The sequence below is a fragment of the Pogona vitticeps genome, chromosome 10 (assembly GCF_051106095.1).
Source record: "Pogona vitticeps strain Pit_001003342236 chromosome 10, PviZW2.1, whole genome shotgun sequence".
Lineage (NCBI taxonomy): Eukaryota > Metazoa > Chordata > Lepidosauria > Squamata > Agamidae > Pogona > Pogona vitticeps.
This window is the reverse complement of record NC_135792.1, coordinates 14,499,173-14,519,253: the sequence shown is the minus strand read 5'-3', so window position 1 is coordinate 14,519,253 and position 20,081 is coordinate 14,499,173. Positions and strand designations below refer to the sequence as shown.

The following is a 20,081-nucleotide window of genomic DNA, read 5'->3' as shown; positions in this document are numbered from 1 at the left end:
TCCAGCAACTCAGGTTGGAATTACAGGAGAACTAGATGTTGTCCCTCAGTCAGAAATTGTCTGCTGTATCTACTACAAAATTAACCAGCACAGAAAAAATCAGCTAATGGAGTCCTAGAGCTTGGACTCCATAATAAACATATTATCAGAGACATGTTTAAAAAAAACTACAACTGATTTTGCAAAACAAAGTTGAGGACCTAGAAAAAAGTAATTACCAGAGAAATTTAAGATTTTGCAGAATATAACAGCAGGAAAGAGCAAGATGTATTGATCTGTGCCTAGGCCTCAACCTCATTAAGCAAGTAATCAGATAAGCATTCAAGAGCATTAAGTCAAAGTTTTTAAACCAGAACATTCAAGTAAATGTTTGCTTTAGAATATTCCAAAAGAACATTAATTTGCTACAACTCAATAATCTTGGAAGAATTCATTACAAAGACAATTAATTCATTATGAAGTATCTGCATTCTAAGATACTGTTCCTGAGACCTCAAAGAAATTAAAGGAATGGAATAGAACAGTGAAGTTGGAAGGGGCCTATAAGGCCATCAAGTCCAACCCCCTGCTTGATGCAGGAATACAAATCATAGGATATCTGCCAGTTGTCTAAATTTCTCTTTAATGCCTCCAGTGTTGGAGCACTTACCACCTCTCAAGGTAATTGGTTTCACAGGGATGATAATGAAGGACAGAAGCTGCTAGTGATGGGGATTGCCCTTCAAGACTGTAATCCAACACAGAAGGAACTTCAGGAATGCTTCAGCTGCCAAGCACTTGAAATACCTATGACAAAACAACCCAGAAAACCAAGTTTGGAAACAGCAAGTCAGAAAAAGTCCAGTTGACAAATTAATTATCAAAAGGGAAATAGATAATTAAAATTTTTAAAAATCCTTTGACTACCTGAACTTTCCAGAATCAGGATACTTTGGGTGGGGGTGGGAAATTCAGAAGTCAAAGGATTAACATTTAGAAAAGAACCACCATGGTTCTTTCACAATGGTGAAACCTGAGGCCTAGTATGTGGTTCCCAACCTTGGGTAAGCCAGGTTGTAGTGTTCACTCTGCTCATTAATATTTATGTTGAGATTTGCATGCACCAATAGGAGTTGGTGAGGAGAAGAGTTAAGGGGGGGTGAAGAAAAGGAGGGAGAAAGAGAAGGCAGTTGAGAGAGGAGGAAGAAGGTTGTTTAGTTGAGAATTAACGACATTGACTGGCCTGTTATCACTCGTAACAAGAAACAATTTCTACTTGGTTCTTAAATGAGATGTTGCCTGGACCTCTGTCATTAACAGTGAATAAAGTTCATGTAACCAACTGGTGGCAGCTGAACAACATGTAGCTTGTGTTCAGCAGGAACGTGACAAATTGGTGGCATAATGGTCAGATCCAAAACAATCCAGTGTGAAATTGAATTTTCTTGAGTCTGGACAGAATAGGGGTTATGATCTGTAGTGTAAGAAGTGGTTATTCGTTAAGAGTCTGGTGGAAGGCTTAGTTTCAGGGCTTCAGAACCCAAGTCTGAGGAATCTCAAGAAGAGAGAAAAGAACGAGTTCAATTTAATAAGAAAAATGAAATAAAAACTTAGTTATGGAGGCACAGGTTGAGCTCCAAAGTGCTGAGGGAAATGGCAACCCTGAAATTCAAAGTGAAGAAGAAACTGAGGGACCAGTAATAATTGCCTCAGAAGGAGAAAATATCCAAAGCTCCCAAGATTTTGAAAGATGGAAACTAGAACAGGAATTTAAACTGAAGGAGTTAGCTATGAAAAACCAATTAGAATTAGAAAAAGAAAAAACCAATTAGAATTGGAAAAAGGAAAAATCTTGAAAGGAAAAGGGGATTTCAGCAAGAAAACAGGCAAAGGGAATTTGAGCAAGAAACCAGGCAAATAGAAACGCAGTTCCAAATTGAGATGAAGAAAATGGAATTAATGAATTCGCAAAGGCTTTCACGGCCGGGATCTAATGGTTGTTGTGGGTTTTTCGGGCTCTTTGGCCGTGTTCTGAAGTTTGTTCTTCCTAACATTTCACCAAAGTGCTGTCCTCTGAAGATGCCGGCCACAGAGATTGGCGAAACGTTAGGAGGAACAACCTTCAAAACACGGCCAAAGAGCCCGAAAACCCCATAACAACCAAAATGGAATTAGCTGCCTAAAATAATAATAATAATAATTCCTGTGTGGGAAACCCCTAAAATATCAATCTAAAGAAATTTTCCCAATATTGGAAAGGATACTATCCTGAATCGTTCTTGATTTCCTTTGAGAGCTTGTTGGGACTTTAACCCCAAAGATGATGAGAAGATGATAATTTTAAAGTCACAGATAGGGGGCGTTTTATCTGAGATCTATTCACAGATGCCTCTTGAACAAGCTAGAGATTTTGAGGGTTACCGAAAGATGATATATTACTGATTTGGGATTAATTCAGAGCATCTCCATCAATTTCAAAGAAACCTGAGGAGTCTTTTGCTCAACTTGGGCTACGTTTAAATCAGTATCTTAATAAGTGGCTAGAACAGGAATAATCCAAACACACTTTCCCAACATCAGGATCTTTTCCAGAGAGTCTTCTCTTCTCATCAGATGGCCAAAGTATTGGAGCCTCAGCTTCAGGATCCATCCTTCCAGTGAACACTCAGAGTTGATTTCCTTCAGAATGGATAGGTTTGTTCTCCTTGCAGTTCAGGGGACTCTCAAGAGCCTCCTCCAGCACCACAATTCAAAAGCATCAATTCTTCGGCGGTCAGCTTTCTTTATGGTCCAGCTTTCACTTCCATATATCACTACAGGAAAAACCATAGCTTTGACTATGTGGACCTTTATTGGCAAGGTGATGTCTCTGCTTTTTAAGATGCTGTATCGGTTTGTCATCGCTTTCCTCCCATGAAGCAGGTGTCTTTCAATTTTGTGGCTGCTGTCCCCATCTAGAATGATCATGGAGCCCAAGAAAGTAAAGTCTGTCATTGCCTCCATATCTTCCCCTCCTATTCGCCAGGAGGTGATGGGACCAGTGGCGATGACCTTAGGTTTTTTTATGTTGAGCTTCAGACCATTTTTTGCACTCTCCTGTTTCACCCTCATTAAGAGGTTCTTTAATTCCTCCTCACTTTCTGCTATCAGAGTGGTAGCATCTGCATAGCAGAGGTTGTTGATATTTGTTCCATATAGGTTTCTCATGAGACAGATAAGGTGGTCAGGCACTCCCATTTCTTTAAGGACTTGCCATAGTTTGCTGTGGTCCACACAGTCAAAGGCTTTTGCATAGTCAATGAAGCAGTAGTTTTTTTTTCTGGAACTCTCTTGCTTTCTCCATAATCCAGCGCATGTTAGCAATTTGGTCTCTAGGTCCTCTGCCCCTTTGAAATCCAGCTTGTACTTCTGGCAGTTCTCGGTCTGCTGAAGCCTACCTTGGAGGATTTTGAGCATAACCTTCTAGCACATAGGTCGGGAAACAGGGATAAATTACCCCAAATTGGGTAAAAGTAAAAATCCTGGGGGTAATGAGCAGAGTGCTATCCCCCTCCCTCCCTCCCACCCCCACCCTCACCCTCTGCAGCCAAAGTTCAAATTGTAAACCACCTCTCCCTGTTACTTCCTTGGTTGCAGCAGGGCACTCGTAAATCCTCCGTTCTGTTTAGATCGGGAGATAAACTCCTTGACTGGTTGCAGCTGTGGATTAGGCCCAGGCAATCAATTAATCAATCAATCAATCCGGGACTTCTGAATGACTGCTTCCTCCGGAAATGAATGCAAGCAAGCAGGAGGTGGGGAAAGGATAAAGGAACAAGCAAAGGAGGGAAGAAAGGTGCAAGAGACCGAGTGTAACAGCCTCCTTATACTTCACAAAGGGGCCATTACGTCACACTCAATCACTCTTCGTTTCCACTGCCACCAACCATTCCCTCAAATGAAGCTTCAGGCCAAAGTATGATTTCAAAATAAAAACTTAGGTTTATTGTGTACAAACAAAAGGAATGGTAAATCACTTGTATATAAATAATACTTTAATCACTATAATAATATAACTATCACACACACACTCTCACAGACTCTCACAATATAGCACAGTTCTTATCTCTCAGTATCTCCAAGCCCTATCTCCCTATCTCACAGCCCTAACCGTCCCTATCTGAATCTCTCGCACCATTCACTCCCCTTATATACAACAGCTCCACCCCTTATGTCCCACCCTCCGTCACGCTATTGGTAGATGACTCACAGCTTCAGCAGTGATGGGCAGGTGATGTCATAGCTGTATGTAACAATACCTCCCCCTTTAAAAGTTGTTTTGTGGGGGAAAACTAAAACAACTGGAAACAACATCAAAACATTACATTTCCCCCACATATCAACACTTACCATTAACATATTAGGCACACTCTTACATAACTATATCATTCAAAATATACTTAATAAATCAATTGCATATATATATACAGAACAATATTCCAATAACCACATATTTTCATAACTTATTAAACACATTTATTAATTTCAAGAGTCCAATTTTTTCATATGTCGTCGTTTGGTCTTCGGGATAAGGCGTCAGCAACACAGTTCATAGTCCCTTTGACCACCTTAACCTCGAAGTCATAGTCCTGTAAAATTAAAGCCCACCTCATTAGCTTGCTGTTTTGGGCCTTCATAGTCTTTAACCACATCAGAGGTGAGTGGTCTGTACAAAGAATGAAGTGTCTCCCCCAGATGTAAGGTTTTAATTTCTGGACCGCGTACACGATGGCCCAACATTCTTTCTCTATGGTCAACAGGTGTTTTTTGCCTTTCTGAAGTTTCTTGCTAAGGTAGGACACAGGATGCTGGTCTACGTTGTCATCACACTGGCACAGCACAGCTCCTACCCCGGCATTGGATGCATCGGTGTAAATGATGAACTCTCGATCGAAGTCTGGAGCACACAACACAGGGTGGTTGGTTAACGCCTCCTTCAGCTTACCGAATGCCTCCTCGCAGTCACTGAACCATGGGATGCAGTCATCACTCCTTTTCCTCATCAGCTCGGTCAACGGTGCTGCAATCTCGCTGGACCTGGGGATATATTTTCTATAGTATCCCACTAAACCAAGAAAAGATCTAATTTTTTTCTTGGTATTGGGTCTAGGCCAATTACGTATTGCCTCTACCTTTGCTTTGATCAAGCGGAACCAGTACAACAACTAGTCATTCCAAGAGAGTACAGAGAAAGAATTCTGCAACTTGCCCATGATAGTCCAAGTAGCGGACATCTTGGAATTCAAAAAACTTTAAGTAGGATTTCGCAGCATTTTTATTGGCCCGGCATTTCCAAAAACGTCAAGGACTATGTAAATTCCTGCAATTATTGTCAGAGAACGGGGAAACAGACCGACAGTACAAAGGCAGAAAGGCAACTGACAGAAATCCCAGATCAAGTATTCCAATATCTTCAGATGGACGTACTACGACCTTTTGTACCCACGAAGTCAAAGAATGATTGATAAACTGTTACAGGGGTTACCATTCGCTAGTGCTTATCTCGATGACGTTGCAATTTTCAGTTCGGATTTTGACTCACACTTGGTTCATATTGAAACTGTCTTGGCAAGAATCCATCGAGCAGGGCTAACAGTCAAAGCGAGTAAATGTCAGTGGATGAAAGGAAAAGTTATGTATTTAGGTCACTTAATTGGGCAGGGAGAAATTCAACCCCTGCAAGTGAAAATACAAGCTATAAATGATTGGCCTATACCTAAAACAAAGAAACAAGTGCGATCATTCCTAGGTTTAATTGGTTATTACCGAAAATTCATACCCAATTTTAGTCATTTGGCTACGCCTTTGACGGAGCTAACTAAGAAAAGGCAGCCTGTCAAGGTAAAATGGACCCCTGAATGTCAAAATGCTTTTGATGCATTAAAGACCAAAGCCATCAATGCACCTATTCTAAAATCACCTGATTTTAACAAGTCTTTTGTTTTACAAACAGACGCCTCAGAATTGGGTCTCGGAGCAGTATTATTACAACAAGGAGAAGATGGGAACCTGTATCCTATTTCCTACTTCTCCAGAAAACTCTTAGAACGAGAAAAACATTATGCCGTACCGGAAAAGGAGGCACTTTCTGTTGTCTGGGCATTAAATCTATTAAGACCTTATTTATGGGGGCGCAAATTCACTCTGCAAACTGATCACCGAGCTTTGGTTTGGTTACAAAAAATCAAATCTCACAACCAGAGATTGCTAAGATGGAGTCTATCCCTGCAAGACTTTGATTTTGAAATACAACATATTCCGGGAAAATTAAACATTGTTGCAGATAGTCTTTCACGAAAGTACGCTGATAATGAAACTGAGTAATTAGGATAACTGTATATACACATGTGATATTGTAAATAGTCACTTGCATAATCAAATGTTAAATAAGTATAAAAATAAGAACTCTAATAGTCTTGTATTTTGTATCTTTAAGGGGGGGGCGTGTCATGAATTTGATTATGAAAATAGAATAGAATTGTATTTCATAAGATTTATTTCAGAGCTGCAACGAAAAAGCTAGAAATCTGCTTGTGTCCAGGTGCTAATTAGAGAGAAAATGTACAAGGTCAGTTTTTCTCCAGCTAAAGAAAAAAAAAGTTAAGAAGAGCAAGCTGACCCTTATCTTATCTCCACTCTGCTGGACAAGGACATAACTTCTTAATTTAAGAAAGATGGGCGAAGAGAGACGAGAGAAGAAGGAGAAGGACGGAGAAGAGATGACATACCGAGAGAAATGCAGCCGACAGAACTTTAATCAAAAGGATTGCGTAAGAATGCTTATTTAAGATCTAGTTAGACATTTTATTGTTTTCATTTTATAGAGGAAATAACTGGTGGCTAAGGCTGGGGGTTATTTTGGAAATACTAAATGACGTTAAACTAAGCTTGTTGAAATGTTATCTTTTGTAATAAAATATAAAAAGATAAATTGTCTGTAAGCTGTCTCCTTGTTTAGACCATGCTACAGTAGTAAATTGGATATTTTTGACTAAGATTGTTTTGATCTGGCCACATTACCATATTACCAAAAGAGGGTCCTAAAGTAAAAAGAGGAAGAGCAGACCTTCCAGATTGTTTATTTAAAATCGAGACAGACTTGGGTGAAGGAGTGTGAAGTCGCCTAGAGCAAAATTACCGGACCCGGTTTTGCTGGCATTAGGGACTAATCATTCTGAATCCCTCTCTGTCTCGTGTAAAGGCAGTTCTAAGGAACGCTTTTACCACACCCTCTGCTGTCCTATGGTGAGTGCAGGGCTGATCTTCACCTCCTCTGGGTTGAACTTTATTTCACCCCTTCCTTCCCAGTATGGCAAATCATGTTCTTCTTTATCAGCTGCTTTCATTGCAAAAAGCACTCTCTTTTCCTCTCTATAATATGGCTAAATGGCATTTACATGAACTACCCTCCTGCCTAGGTGTTCATCTCCTTCAATAATATAATTAAGATCACTCATTTTAGAAATGATCCTATAAGGCCCTGCCCAGTTCAATTGTAGTTTGTTCCCCTTGATGGGCCTCAACATCAGAACCTCATCTCCAGGGTTAAAATGTCATTCCCTAGCCTTTTTATCATACCAAACTTTTTGTTTGACTTTCTGTGCTTGAAGGTTTTCAGCAGCCAACTCTAAATTTCTTTTGAGGTTGTTCATTAATGTCTCTATGTATGAGACTACATTTTGAGGATCTTCTACAATCTGTTCCCAATTTTGCTTAATCAGATCAGGTGGTCCTTTCACTTTTCTCCCGAATAGCAGTTCAAAAGGACTGAACCCGGTACTTTCTTGTGGGACTGATCTGTAGGCATATAGCAATAATTGCAATTTCTGGTCCCAGTTATTAGGGTTTTCTGCTAAATAGGCTCTAATCATTCTCATCAAGGTTCCATTAAATTTCTCCATTAACCCATTACTCTGCGGATGATATGGGGAAGTTTCCAAATGTTTAATCCCACAAATCTGCCATAGTCTCTTCACAAGTTTGGAAGTAAACAATGGTCCTAAGTCAGTTACAATCTCTGATGCAAAACCCATTCTACTCATATAGCTTAAAAGTGCATCAGCCACTGTATGGGTCTCAATGTTATTCAAAGGAATCACCTCAGGATAACGTGTGGCATGGTCTACAATAGTGAGAATAAATCTGTTTCCCCTTTTTGTGACCTTAGGCAATGGCCCTATAATGTCCACGCCAATGCATTTAAAAGGTGTAGAGATTACGGGTAATGGACACAGCTTAGCCTTAGTCCTGTCACGGTTATTACCCTGTCTCTGGCACACATCGCATCTCTGACAGACATTTTTTATTTGTTTTTGTATCTCTGGCCAATAGAAGTTTTGAGTTATTCTCTGCTTGGTTTTATTTATCCCTAAATGTGCAGCAAATATATCAGAATGTCCCCTTTCTAAAATCATTTGGCGGTATTTAGCAGGCACTACCAACTGGCTTCGAATCTCATGTCCCCCTTTTGAAATGTTCATCATTGTTTCTCTATACAGTAAACCCTGCTTAATAAGGAATCTTTCAGGGGATTCAGGGGATAATTCCATGCTTGACACTTTCTCAAAACAACATTTTAAAGTGGGATCTGCTTGCTGTTCCTGTGAAAATATACTGCTTTGGGGTATTTCAAGTGAAAATGCCTCAGCTTGTATATTTTCATTTTCTTCTCCTGAATGTCAGTAACTTTTTCAGCTGCCTCTGTTAGGTCTTGTTGTGAACATGTAAGAACTAACACTCTCTTAACATGCTCAGAGAGGTCTGTCCCAATAAGTACAGCTGAAGGCAGTTGCGAGGAAATTCCAACGTGCCAATTTCCTTGCCAGCCCTTATAACGAACTAACACTTCAGCTACAGGCAAAACAATTAATTCTTCCCCTATTCCTTTAATAGTCATATTTTCATTTGGTTTAATGTAATCTTGTGGTATGCTATCAGGGTGACACAGTGTAACCTGAGAGCACGTGTCTCTTAATGCTAAATAGTTGTGGTCTAAAATTCCAATACAGTGGGGTCTTGACTTAAGAACGGCTTGAGTTAAGAACATTTTGACTTAAGAACCGCTCTCATAGGAAAATATTGACTTGACTTAAGTACTTAGATTTGAGTTAAGAACTGAAAAAAAAAAACTTGGGAGGCAGGGAAAGTGCAAAATTTGAACTTTCAGTTAACTGTTGGCCAGTGAAAAGGGTGCCTGTCTGCTTCCTCACTCCTCCCAGCGTTTAGAGAGTGGATTGGGAGACAGTCTTCGGGCTGCCTGGTACTGTCCTGCCTGGACTGTATTTTCCCTGCCTTCCCTGAACCTTTCTTGACCTAAGAAAAAAGAAACAAAATATCCCCCTCTAGTGGTCGAAGGCAGAATAGCAGCTTTCCATTAGTTTCTATGGACGGAAAAGAGCAGATACGGATCAAATGGTTTTCAATGCATTCCTATGGGAAATGCAGATTTGACTTGAGAACTTTTTGACTTGAGAACCGCCTTTCAATACGGATTAAGTTCTCAAGTCAAGACCCCACTGTATTATCACCAGCTGCTTCAAATAATTGGGGATCAGTTCTTATAAGCAGACAATGTCTTATCTCAGCCACAGGAATATTATCTTCACTATTATCAGCTTCTGTTGAGAGCTCTGCTGGTGTTGCTATGGCAACCGACTCCTCCCTTGGGGGAGTTATCTGTCCCTTCTGAATACAGTAAACAGATTTAGTCTTGTTTAAATTCATTTTCTGAGGTAAAATTTCTTTATTTTCTTTAGCCCTATAACATTGGGAAGCAATATGGCCTTTTTCATGGCAAATGAAGCAAATTCTATCACTCAATGGACCCTTTCCAGCCCCTTTTTCTTTTCCCTCCAAATTCTGACTTCTGGCTTGGCCCTGTTCTGAAGGCTTTCCCACAAAATGGCCGCCCACTTTCTGCTGGTTTTTAACTTGTCCCTTGGGATATCTATTGTAGTCCTCCCATGTTTTCCTCATACTGTTTCCCTCAGAATACATAGGTTTTCTGATTTGTGAGATGAAATCTGCAATTTCCCCTGCCTGTTTCAAATCTAGAGGTTTCTTGTCTTTGACCAAATATTTAATTTCACCATGTAGAAGGGAATAAAACTGTTCCAATCCTATAATATTTTTAAATTGCTGAATTGTCTGTACTTTTTCCTGCGCCAACCATTTATCCAAATATCTAGCTAAATTGGTACCTAACTGTGAGTAAGACTCATCAGGTTTCTTGGTTAGTGTTCTGAACTTTTGCTTCAGATGTTCTGCATTGATGCCATACCTGGCAAACACCAACTTTTTAAATTCAGAATAATCTTTAATCATTTCAATTGGCATTTCAGCGTAAACCTCAGCGAGGCTTCCACTAATTTGAGATCTCAGAATAATCATTTTTTCTGACTCTCTGACTGAAAAATCAGCACACGCTCTTTCAAAAAGAGTTTAAAATGCTTCTGGACAGTCTCCCTGTTTAAAAGAAGGGAATTTCTTTAGATCTGCTTTTGACAACTGCCCTTCTTCAGAGCTGGAATTTCTATTATTGTTATTGTTCTGATTCATTAATTCCATTCTCTTGATTTCAAAAGCCATTCTCTCTTTCTCTACCTCCTTTTCCATTTTTGCTAATTCTAGCTGTTTCATTCTTTCTTCCATCTCTAGTTGTTTCATTCTGTATTCATGTGCTTGTGCTAACTCAAACTTTCTGAGGTCTGTTAAATCTTCTCTAGAGGACCTTTCCTCTTGAGCTGAGGAAAATCTTTCCTCTCCCCCACTAATATCTTCATCTGAACTAGCCGCCATTTCAGATGGTCTTGGTTCAGTTTTTCTACTTCGGGTTAAGGGCATTTTATTTCACCAAAGGATCCTATATCAACTTCCAAGCCTTGGTTTAAAAGTCACTTTTTTCCTGTGCTATTGTTCTGTGTTATAAAGTTGCAGCCTTCTCCAGCCTTGTTAGCTAGCAACTGTAACTAGGCTTCTGCCCCTTAAGCTGGGCCTCTTGCCAAACAAAGTTTACTTTATTTTTCTGCCTCTGGCACCAATCTTAAATTCACACAGCTCTACCTTGACCTAGGTTTAGCTGTACAAATGGAGTTCCCTCAGCTTTGCTGCCCTTGGCCTTCGCACTGTCCCCTCAGAGTTTCCCTAAACTCAGGACACACTGGCCAAAACACCACAGCCTTTGCTTTGGGCCACTCTCCCCACACAAAATGGACTCCACAGAGCTTCCCTGTCTCAGTTTTCACTCTGAAGTTTCAGCGCCCCTCTACTAGACTTTGCTCCCCTTGAGCCAAGCCCTAGAAGGTGACCCACGCTCTCCACTTCAGATGACCCTAACTGAAGACCCCTTGCTCTGGGCACGTTTTTGCCAAGGCTTTACTGGAATACTCGGATCCCGCCGCTGGACACCAATTTTATTGTAACAGCCTCCTTATACCTCACAAAGGGGCCATTACGTCACACTCAATCACTCTTCGTTTCCACTGCCACCAACCATTCCCTCAAATGAAGCTTCAGGCCAAAGTATGATTTCAAAATAAAAACTTAGGTTTATTGTGTACAAACAAAAGGAATGGTAAATCACTTGTATATAAATAATACTTTAATCACTATAATAATATAACTATCACACACACACTCTCACAGACTCTCACAATATAGCACAGTTCTTATCTCTCAGTATCTCCAAGCCCTATCTCACAGCCCTAACCGTCCCTATCTGAATCTCTCACACCATTCACTCCCCTTATATACAACAGCTCCACCCCTTATGTCCCACCCTCCGTCACGCTATTGGTAGATGACTCACAGCTTCAGCAGTGATGGGCAGGTGATGTCATAGCTGTATGTAACACCGAGGACTTCATCAAGCTTATTTAAATGTACAAAATGGAGGGAGGGAGGGAGGATGGATATGTGTGTGTGTGTATTTAGTGTGTGTGTGTGTGTGTGTGTGTGTGTGTATGTGAGAGAGAGAGAGAGAGAGAGAGAGAGAGAGAGAGAGAGAGAGAGAGAGAGACTGGCTTAGAACTGTGAAAATGTACAAGGGAAGCAAAAGAGAAACTGAATTAAGGTGGGGAGGGGGGAAAGGGTGGCTTTTTAAGGTGCTGTCTAGGTTTATCAGGGCTGCTGTCACCCTCTGCAGTGATCATGGAGCCCAAGAAAGTAAAATCTGTCACTGCCTCCATATCTTCCCCTTCTACTTGCCAGGAGGTGATGGGGCCAGTGGCCATGATCTTAATTTTTTTAATGTTGAGCTTCAGACCATTTTTTGCACTCTCCTCTTTCACCCTCATTAAGAGGTTCTTTAAGTCCTCCTCACTTTCTGCCATGCTTTTGCATAGTCAATGAAGCAGAAGTAGATGTTTTTCTGGAACTCTCTGGCTTTCTCATTAATCCAGCATAGATTAATCCAGCATGTTAGCAATTTGGTCTCTAGTTCCTCTGCCCCTTCGAAATCCAGCTTGTGCTTGTGGGAGTTTTTGGTCCACATACATTTCTATGCCTCCTGTCTCCCAGCAGGGGGACTCAAGGCCACTCACAAATCATTTAAAAAGAGCAAGAATTAAAAACAACAGATAAACAGCAATTTAAAAATTTTTAAACAAAGAATCAGTTAAATTATCATATAAAACATTAAAAAATACATTAAACCAATATATTGGCTAGGAATGTAGGGCAACTATAGCTATATTAAAATCAAATATTAAATATCAAAGCCTGTTTGGAAAAAAAATGTTTTCAATTGCCACTGAAAAGAGAAGAGAGATGTGCTCTGCCTAGCTGCATGACGGAGGACATTCCAACCTGGAGGAAACTTCTGAAAAGGCCCCCTCTTAGATCATTCAAAAATATACCTTAAAAGGTGATGGGGCCAAGGGATGGGCTTTCTCAATATTAGGACTCAAGGAAGATTGTATGGGGAGATAGTCCATTGGACAGCTTGCACCCCTGCTGCATAGGGCTTTGTTTGTCATAACCAGCACTTTGAATTAGGTTTTGAAATGTTTATATACATATTAATTTATTTTTATTTATTACATGCCCCTTTCTCCCCATAGGGGAAGAATATAGTATATAGTGTATTCTTCTTTAATAGGCATGTGCTCTCTCTCTCTCTCTCTGTGTGTGTGTGTGTGTGTGTGTGTGTGTGTTTGTGTGTTTGTATGCCACCACTATGAAAAACAAGTGAAAAAACAAGGGAATTTAAAAAACAGTACATATTGTTTGAGGTCAATTGAATTCAGTAATGCAAATCTGCTCTTTATATGTGTAGCCTGTATAATTAAAATTGTAAACCGCCCGGAGAGTGCTTGTAGCGCTATGGGGCGGTATATAAGTCCAATAAATAAATATATGAACTTCACATTCATAAAAATACTATTACAATTTTATTTTCCCACTAACGATTGGAGCAGAGTGGCGTGAAGAATTGGCTTTAATTAAAAATAAACATCCTCTAATTATGCAGCAGATAAAAATGGTTCAGGTAAGAATCTACAAAACAGATTGGCTTCAAGTCTCTCTCAGTAGATCACCCCTTATTTGTTAGTTCACCTCAATTGGTACTTATTGTCTTAACTGTTCACTCAGAGACTGGTAATGAGTTGGAGTAAAATGTTTCTTTTTACTTACAGTTCTTCAAAGATAAAAACATCATTTTGTATAAAATTTTTGACTTATTACATCAATGAGCTTAACTAGCTTCATTACTGATTAGCCAATTGGTTATAGATACCGAGCTGACAGAACGCATCACTTTTGACAGACTAATGCTAACTGACTGGGAAAAAGGTGGGGGAAAGCATCTGTGGTGGAGAAGGAACTCTTGGTTGTTACTAGAGATGGGCACAAACTGTGCTTTGGCACTGCAGCACCGTTCAGTTCCACAGGTGTTGCATGGACGCCTGGATTCCCCATCCAACCTCCTATGGGTTCCCACTCAGAGGAGAAGTGGTGGTACCTCTGAGTGAGCACCTGCAGGAGTAGATGGTACAGAAAATCCGTGGTGCCCATGCAACACCAGTCGGCCCAATCTACCAAACTATGCCGAAGCATCAAACCACAGTTCATGCCCCTCACTAGCCGTTACTGAGTTGACTGACATTCACTCCAGTCCAGAAGAGTCCCCAACAGTTCCTATCACAGAGGACAGCCTCTTCAAAATCAGCCGTATGTGCAGTGCTACTTAACATTGCCAGGTCTCAGGGCACCAGCTGAATTTGCTATATTTTTCTGTATTTCCAGGCAGAGGTACAAATCTCAGTGTGTGTTGATAGAGGCAGAGATAGTTCAATTTTTGTGTGTGAAGTGATTTTAAAGCTTGAGCGACTATTCCTCAGCTGGCACCAGTGCTAACATATGCAGGACCAACACCTTTTTATTCTGTTGCATTTACCAAGCATTGTGTTGCATTTAACAGCATAAGAAAAAGCCCAAAAGATGGGAAGGGGATGAGGGAGACAGTTGGAGGGTACGTACTTTGGCCATTTGCTCATTCAGAGCAAGGCAAGGAGAAGATTTCCAGCATCAGGACTCATGGGCCTTCCTCTTGCAGCAGTAGCTAGCAACAGCACCAGCACAGGGCCTGGAGTGGAAAGGAAAAAGATAAATCTACGCAACCTTATATTTTTATTTGGACATCTTCGCTGTTGGAACTAGTGTGGAAAACATCCAAAAAGTATACCCTGCCTGTTTTGCTCATAGAGCACTGATGTTTATGGGCCAAGTGGGCATCATAAACCACATTTGTCATTATGAATACAACATGTAACTGAGGTTGGCAGTTACTTCAGACAAGCTAAAGCCTCTGTGAATAAAAGAACAAGCCCTTCTATCACTTCCCTTTGCAATTTTATCATCATCCCGTAATCCTGTCTCCCAATTGAGCAAAGTAAAAAAACACAGTCATTTCTCTTGCAGAAAAGACAGATATTATTACAATCTACACGATTTTTAAAAGCCAGGATACAGGATACCTTTATTTTGGATTGTGTAAGGATCACATGGTTTGGTTCTTTTTTTCTGGACCATAGAGAATTTTGTATGTGTCATAAGTATCACATTACAGTACCCGTCTCTATTTCAACCTACCCCTCCCTAATTTTCCCTCCTAAGAGTTTTCCCTTTCCCATAATGGCGATTCCCTTGTTGCCTTCGGCCCTTCCCTGCACACCACGTGACTCTTGTTTCGGAGCCATTGCATCAGCCACACAAATGTCCTTGTCTCATCGTGACGCTAGCAAATCCCGGGCAGATGGAGGGTTACTGACGGCTGCCTTGATCAATCGCTGTGTAGTTCTGAGTTTTGGAGCCGGATGAATGGGCGGGCTTACCAAAAAAAAAAAAACTGCGGCAGCAGGTTTGGGTGCGTGCTTGAAAGCGTTGCAGCAGGTCTTGGAAGACAGGCAGGCGGTAAGTCAAGGTAGGATGGTGGAAAATGGGTTGAATGAATATAAAGCAATGAACGTTGGGCGATTGATTGCTGGACACCTGGATTGTTTTCTTCCATTAGAAGATTATTATTACTATCACTGTTTACCTTTCTGCCTGGCTTTTTCTCTAAGAGTTCATGGTGGTGGTCGTGATTTTCACAACAACCCCGCCAGGAAGGCTCGGTCGCAAGATAGTGACTAATCTAGGGTCCCTCATGGCCGTATGTGTGTCTGTGTGTCTGTGTCTGAATAGGAGTCTTCTGAGTCATAGTGCAGGGCTGTAACCGCTACACCATGCTGTTTGGCTCTCAGCTTTTCTGGGTCCGGTGGGAGCCTGCAGAGGATGCTCACAGCCTGATTCATGGTGGTGATGTGGGACCTAAGCTAGGGGACGGGGACGGAAGAGCCTTTCTCTCTACGCCAAGGTAACCCGGGTGTTAGAGTTGGAGGGGTGTGCCTTTGAAGAGCGTATCTGGACTTGCTGCTAAATTTGATACTGATGGCATCAAGGTAAAAGTGAGTGCAAATGTAAGAGTCAATGCCAGCTAGTAACCTAATTGCCTAGATGTCAGAGCCTCAGCTGCAGTGTCCTGTGCAATTTCTTGGTAGATGGGTTGTCTTACACCTTGTACTTGATCAGAAATTTGTAAGGGCAGTGGGTTGGGTAAAGGTCTGGTTGCAGTTGCCATGACACTGCAGACTACTAGTGGAACTAGTGAAAATGCAGTTAGGTATGGCATGAGGACAGATGGTCAAATTTATTGATCCATTGAATAATTATTTTTATTTTGATATCTCATATGTCAACTGGCAGGCTCAGGACAATTTGTTTTCCTTACATAGGAACATTCCTCCTGATTTCCTCCCCCTTCCCCCGGAATTCCCTAAAATGCTACATCAAACTTCTTCTTGCCAGTATGCCCTCACCTGAAAACTGCTTGCTTGCTTCCTTTTCTTGCCCTATTCTGCCCAAGAATCAGAGTGTGGTTGCAGTGTTGTGTATTTAGCAAGAAGGGGTCAAGAGCAGCCATGGATAGACTCTTTGCCATATTCTTTCAGCTGCTGCAGGTTAGTTTCTGCAGTGTCCTTTCAACAGATTGTACTCTAAATAAGTGCTCTGCTTCAACAGTTATTTTGAAAAGAAAAATGGTGCACATTGTGTGTTTTTAAAGATGGATCCAACTCCCACAGTGTTGTTGAAACAAAATTGCAGATGAAACTAAGATCAATCTGTACCAGAATGATAGGAAGAAAAAAATATGGAGAAGGCTCATGATCTGAAGCATGGCACATCATCTGTAAAACATGTTGGATGCAGTGTGATGGGATGGGCATGCATAGCTTCCAATGATACTGGGTCACTAGTGTTTATTGGTGATGTGATAGAAGACAGAAGCAGCCAGATGAATTCTGAAGTTTATAGGGATATATTGTCTGCTCAGATTCAGCCAAATTCATCAAAGCTGATTGGATGGCGCTTCACTTTACAGATGGACAATAATGCACAACAACTGCGAAAGCAACCCAGGAATTTTTTAAGGCAAAGAAGTGGAATATTCTGTAATGGCCAAGTTAATCACCTGATTTCAACCCAATCGAGCATGCATTTCACTTGTTGAAGACAAAACATAAGGCAGAAAGACCCACAAGGAAACAACAATTGCAGTAAAGGCCTGGCAAAGCATCATGAAGGAGGAAACCCAGTGTTTGGTGTTGTCCATGTGTTCCAAACACAAGTGTTCAAGCAGTATGCAAAGGATTCTTGAAAAAGTATTGAAGATGAACATTTTGTTTATGATTGTGTTAATTTGTCCAAATACATTTGAGCCCCTGAAATAAGGGACTGTGTATGAAAATGACGGCAATTCCTGAATGTTTCATATGATATTTTTTGTTCACCCTCTTGATTTAAAGATGACAATCTGCACTTCAATTGCATCTTGGTTGTTTCATTTCAAATCCATTGTGGTGGTGTACAGAGCCAGAATTATGGAAATGTCAGTGTCCAGTTATTTCCAGACCTAACTGCACCTGCAGGCAGGAAGAAGACCATAAAGAGTTGGGAGCCCAGGTGTCTTACAGCATATAAGAACTTGAAGAACCGGGTAGAAATATTTATGTAAAGTTAGCAAATGTTTCTGGCTCCTAGTTAGTTAATAATAGCACACTCCCCAAATTGTTACCATCTCTGATCTTAAGGCACATCTTATAGTCTTGTGCATGTACATGCAGGCATCTCAATGTATGGTTTTTACAGCCTCTGATCAGACGTATTAAACCTGATGTTTCAGCTCTAGGAATGCAGCTTATGTGTAGATTTCCCCCCTCAATTTTGTGCTCTTTTTCTTTTTCCTCACCAGGGTGGATTGAGAATCCCAAGATGGAAATGACATTAACAGCCAGCGAGATCCGCCAACGTTTCATTGACTTCTTTGTGAAGAACGCCCATACTTATGTGCATTCTTCTGCCACCATCCCCTTGGATGACCCTACTCTGCTGTTTGCCAATGCTGGCATGAATCAGGTTGGAAATGATAGAGGTCTATAGAGTTACAGATAGCCCGCAGAGATTGGTTAAGGAAAATTGCCTCTCCTCTCCTAATTCTTAAGCTCAGAAGTGATGAATGGTGTTGATCAGCTAGATGTTTAGGAAAACAAAAGGAAGGTTGAGTTAGGTTTTGGAATTTGTGGCCACAGTATGCACTGATGGTTTAAGAAGTTGTATCTGACAGGTTCATGAGCAATTCATCTAGAAATGGAAACTGAGTGGAAACCTTGTAATTAAAGACTTCCTTCTTCCATCACAGAGCTCACATGGCTTTCATGCAAAAAAAACCATGGGACAGAAGTTGTTAATTAGTGAAAATCACCCACTGATGATGATGTCATCATCCTTCTGTAAGCACAGTTACACTAACAGGATTTTGGCTAATAAAAGATTTGGAGTGTCAAAGAGGACAATATTTCTATTGCAATTTTTTTATTACACTGGTGCCTCACACAACGATGATAATTGGTTCCAAAAAAATCAACGTTGTGTGAAACATCGTTCTGTGAAACACCATTTCCCATAGGAATGAATTGAAAACTGGTTAATCCGTTCCAATTGGAACAGATTGCCATCGTTCAGTGAAAATCCCCATAGGAAACATCGTTGAGTGAAACAATGTTTCCTATATTGGAATGTATTGAAGCCGACTCAATACATTTCAATGCCTTTGCGAAGTCCTTTTTCGCTCCTGTAAAAGTGTCTTACAATGTTTGGACACTGTTTTAAATGATTGCAATGGTTAGTCCACCTCCTGAAACCTATGCAAACTTAATTTGATGTTGTTCAGAGTCGTCCTTAATTTTTAGTGATTTTTTGAATTTTCTCTCATTGGAATGTATTGAACTTTCCGTCCAATGCATTCCATTGAGAGAAAATTCAAAAAATGACCAAAAATTAAGGACGACTCAGAACAACACCAAATTAAGTTTGCATAGGGTTCAGGAGGTGGGCTAACGATTGCAAGCATTTAAAACCTGTTCCAAACATTGTAAGACCCTTAAAAATGAGCGAAAACGGAAGAGCTTCAAAAGCACTGAAGCCGGCTTCAGTGCTTTTGAAGTCTTTTCCGATGTCCCTTTTCGCTCATTTTTAAGTGTCTTACAATGTTTGGAACAGGTGTTAAATGCTTGCAATTGTTAGCCCACCTCCTGAACCCTATGCAAACTTAATTTGGTGTTGTTCTGAGTCGTCCTTAATTTTTGGTGATTTTTTGTTTTCCCTATTTAAATGAATTGAACTGTCCATTCAATTGATTTAAATGGGGAAAATAAAAAAATCATCAAAAATTAATGAAGACTCAGAACAAAACCAAATTAAGTTTGCACATGTTTCACAAGGTGCACTATGGAATCCAAGCATTTAAAACAGGTTTCAAACATTTTAAGACACTTTTAAATGAGCAAAAAGGGACATCGTTAAGTGAAATTCCCCCACAGAGAACATCGTTAAACGATGGGGGAAATTCCTCAAAAAAACCCATTGCTGTGTGAATTCATCGTTGTATGAAGCAATCGTTGTGCGAGGCACCACTGTATTTCCCCTTATTCCATGTTTTTTACTATTCTTCTGCTTTGCCTGTACTGTACCCTCAGAAGCACAAAAAAGCTGAGGCTCTGAAATGCATGTTCTTTGCAGCCCGCATCAACATTCACATTCGTCTTTGTCCCTTGAGAGCCAAGAGCAAGGGCTAGTAGTTGTGCCTTAGATACAGCAGATTTTTTTAAGTAAAAAAAGGAAGCTGATGTTACCTTGAAATATGATTTAGTGTAGCTTTGCATTTAAGGGTTAGCTTGGTACCTACTAGCAACAAAGACTTGCATTCATGGAATTTGGTGCAGGCTATGAGTGGAGGCTATAAGTGGAGAAGAAATGGGAGAATCTTCTATGCTAGACACGGGAAGAAACCACATGGGCTCCTCTGTTGCCAGCAGAGGAATGGAGCTTTCCATCCCTCAGATGCTAGCAGGTGAGATTTTATTTTAGCTAGTTGGTAACTGTTATGGGTCAAAAATCAGGTTGAGGAGACCATGTTAGTACAAGATGCTTAAATTCAAACTTATTTTTAACCTGGCTAAAATAAA

At 40.5% G+C, this 20,081-nt stretch overlaps 1 protein-coding gene and 1 long non-coding RNA gene across 6 annotated transcripts in view; one reads left to right on the top strand and one right to left on the bottom strand.

The window, feature by feature from the left end:
* Positions 1–707: 707 nt before the first annotated feature.
* Positions 708–15,182, bottom strand: LOC140702213 (uncharacterized). Its single transcript, XR_013538565.1, has 3 exons — positions 15,109–15,182; positions 14,497–14,602; positions 708–786 (listed from the first exon to the last, which is right to left on the bottom strand). It is a non-coding gene; the product is annotated as an uncharacterized LOC140702213 (long non-coding RNA).
* The window catches only part of AARS1 (alanyl-tRNA synthetase 1), a 39,037-nt gene continuing 33,532 nt past the window's right edge, over positions 14,577–20,081 (top strand). The window contains exons 1-3 of one of the 5 annotated variants that reach the window (XM_078380366.1): positions 15,377–15,429; positions 16,940–17,219; positions 17,810–17,973. In XM_078380366.1, the coding sequence (XP_078236492.1) occupies positions 17,830–17,973 (144 nt within the window). In that variant the 5' untranslated portion in view covers positions 15,377–15,429; positions 16,940–17,219; positions 17,810–17,829. Of the gene's footprint in view, positions 15,960–16,939; positions 17,220–17,809; positions 17,974–20,081 lie in introns of all 5 variants that reach the window. The other 4 variants (XM_078380367.1, XM_020812643.3, XM_020812642.3 and 1 more) reach the window with 4 other exon arrangements.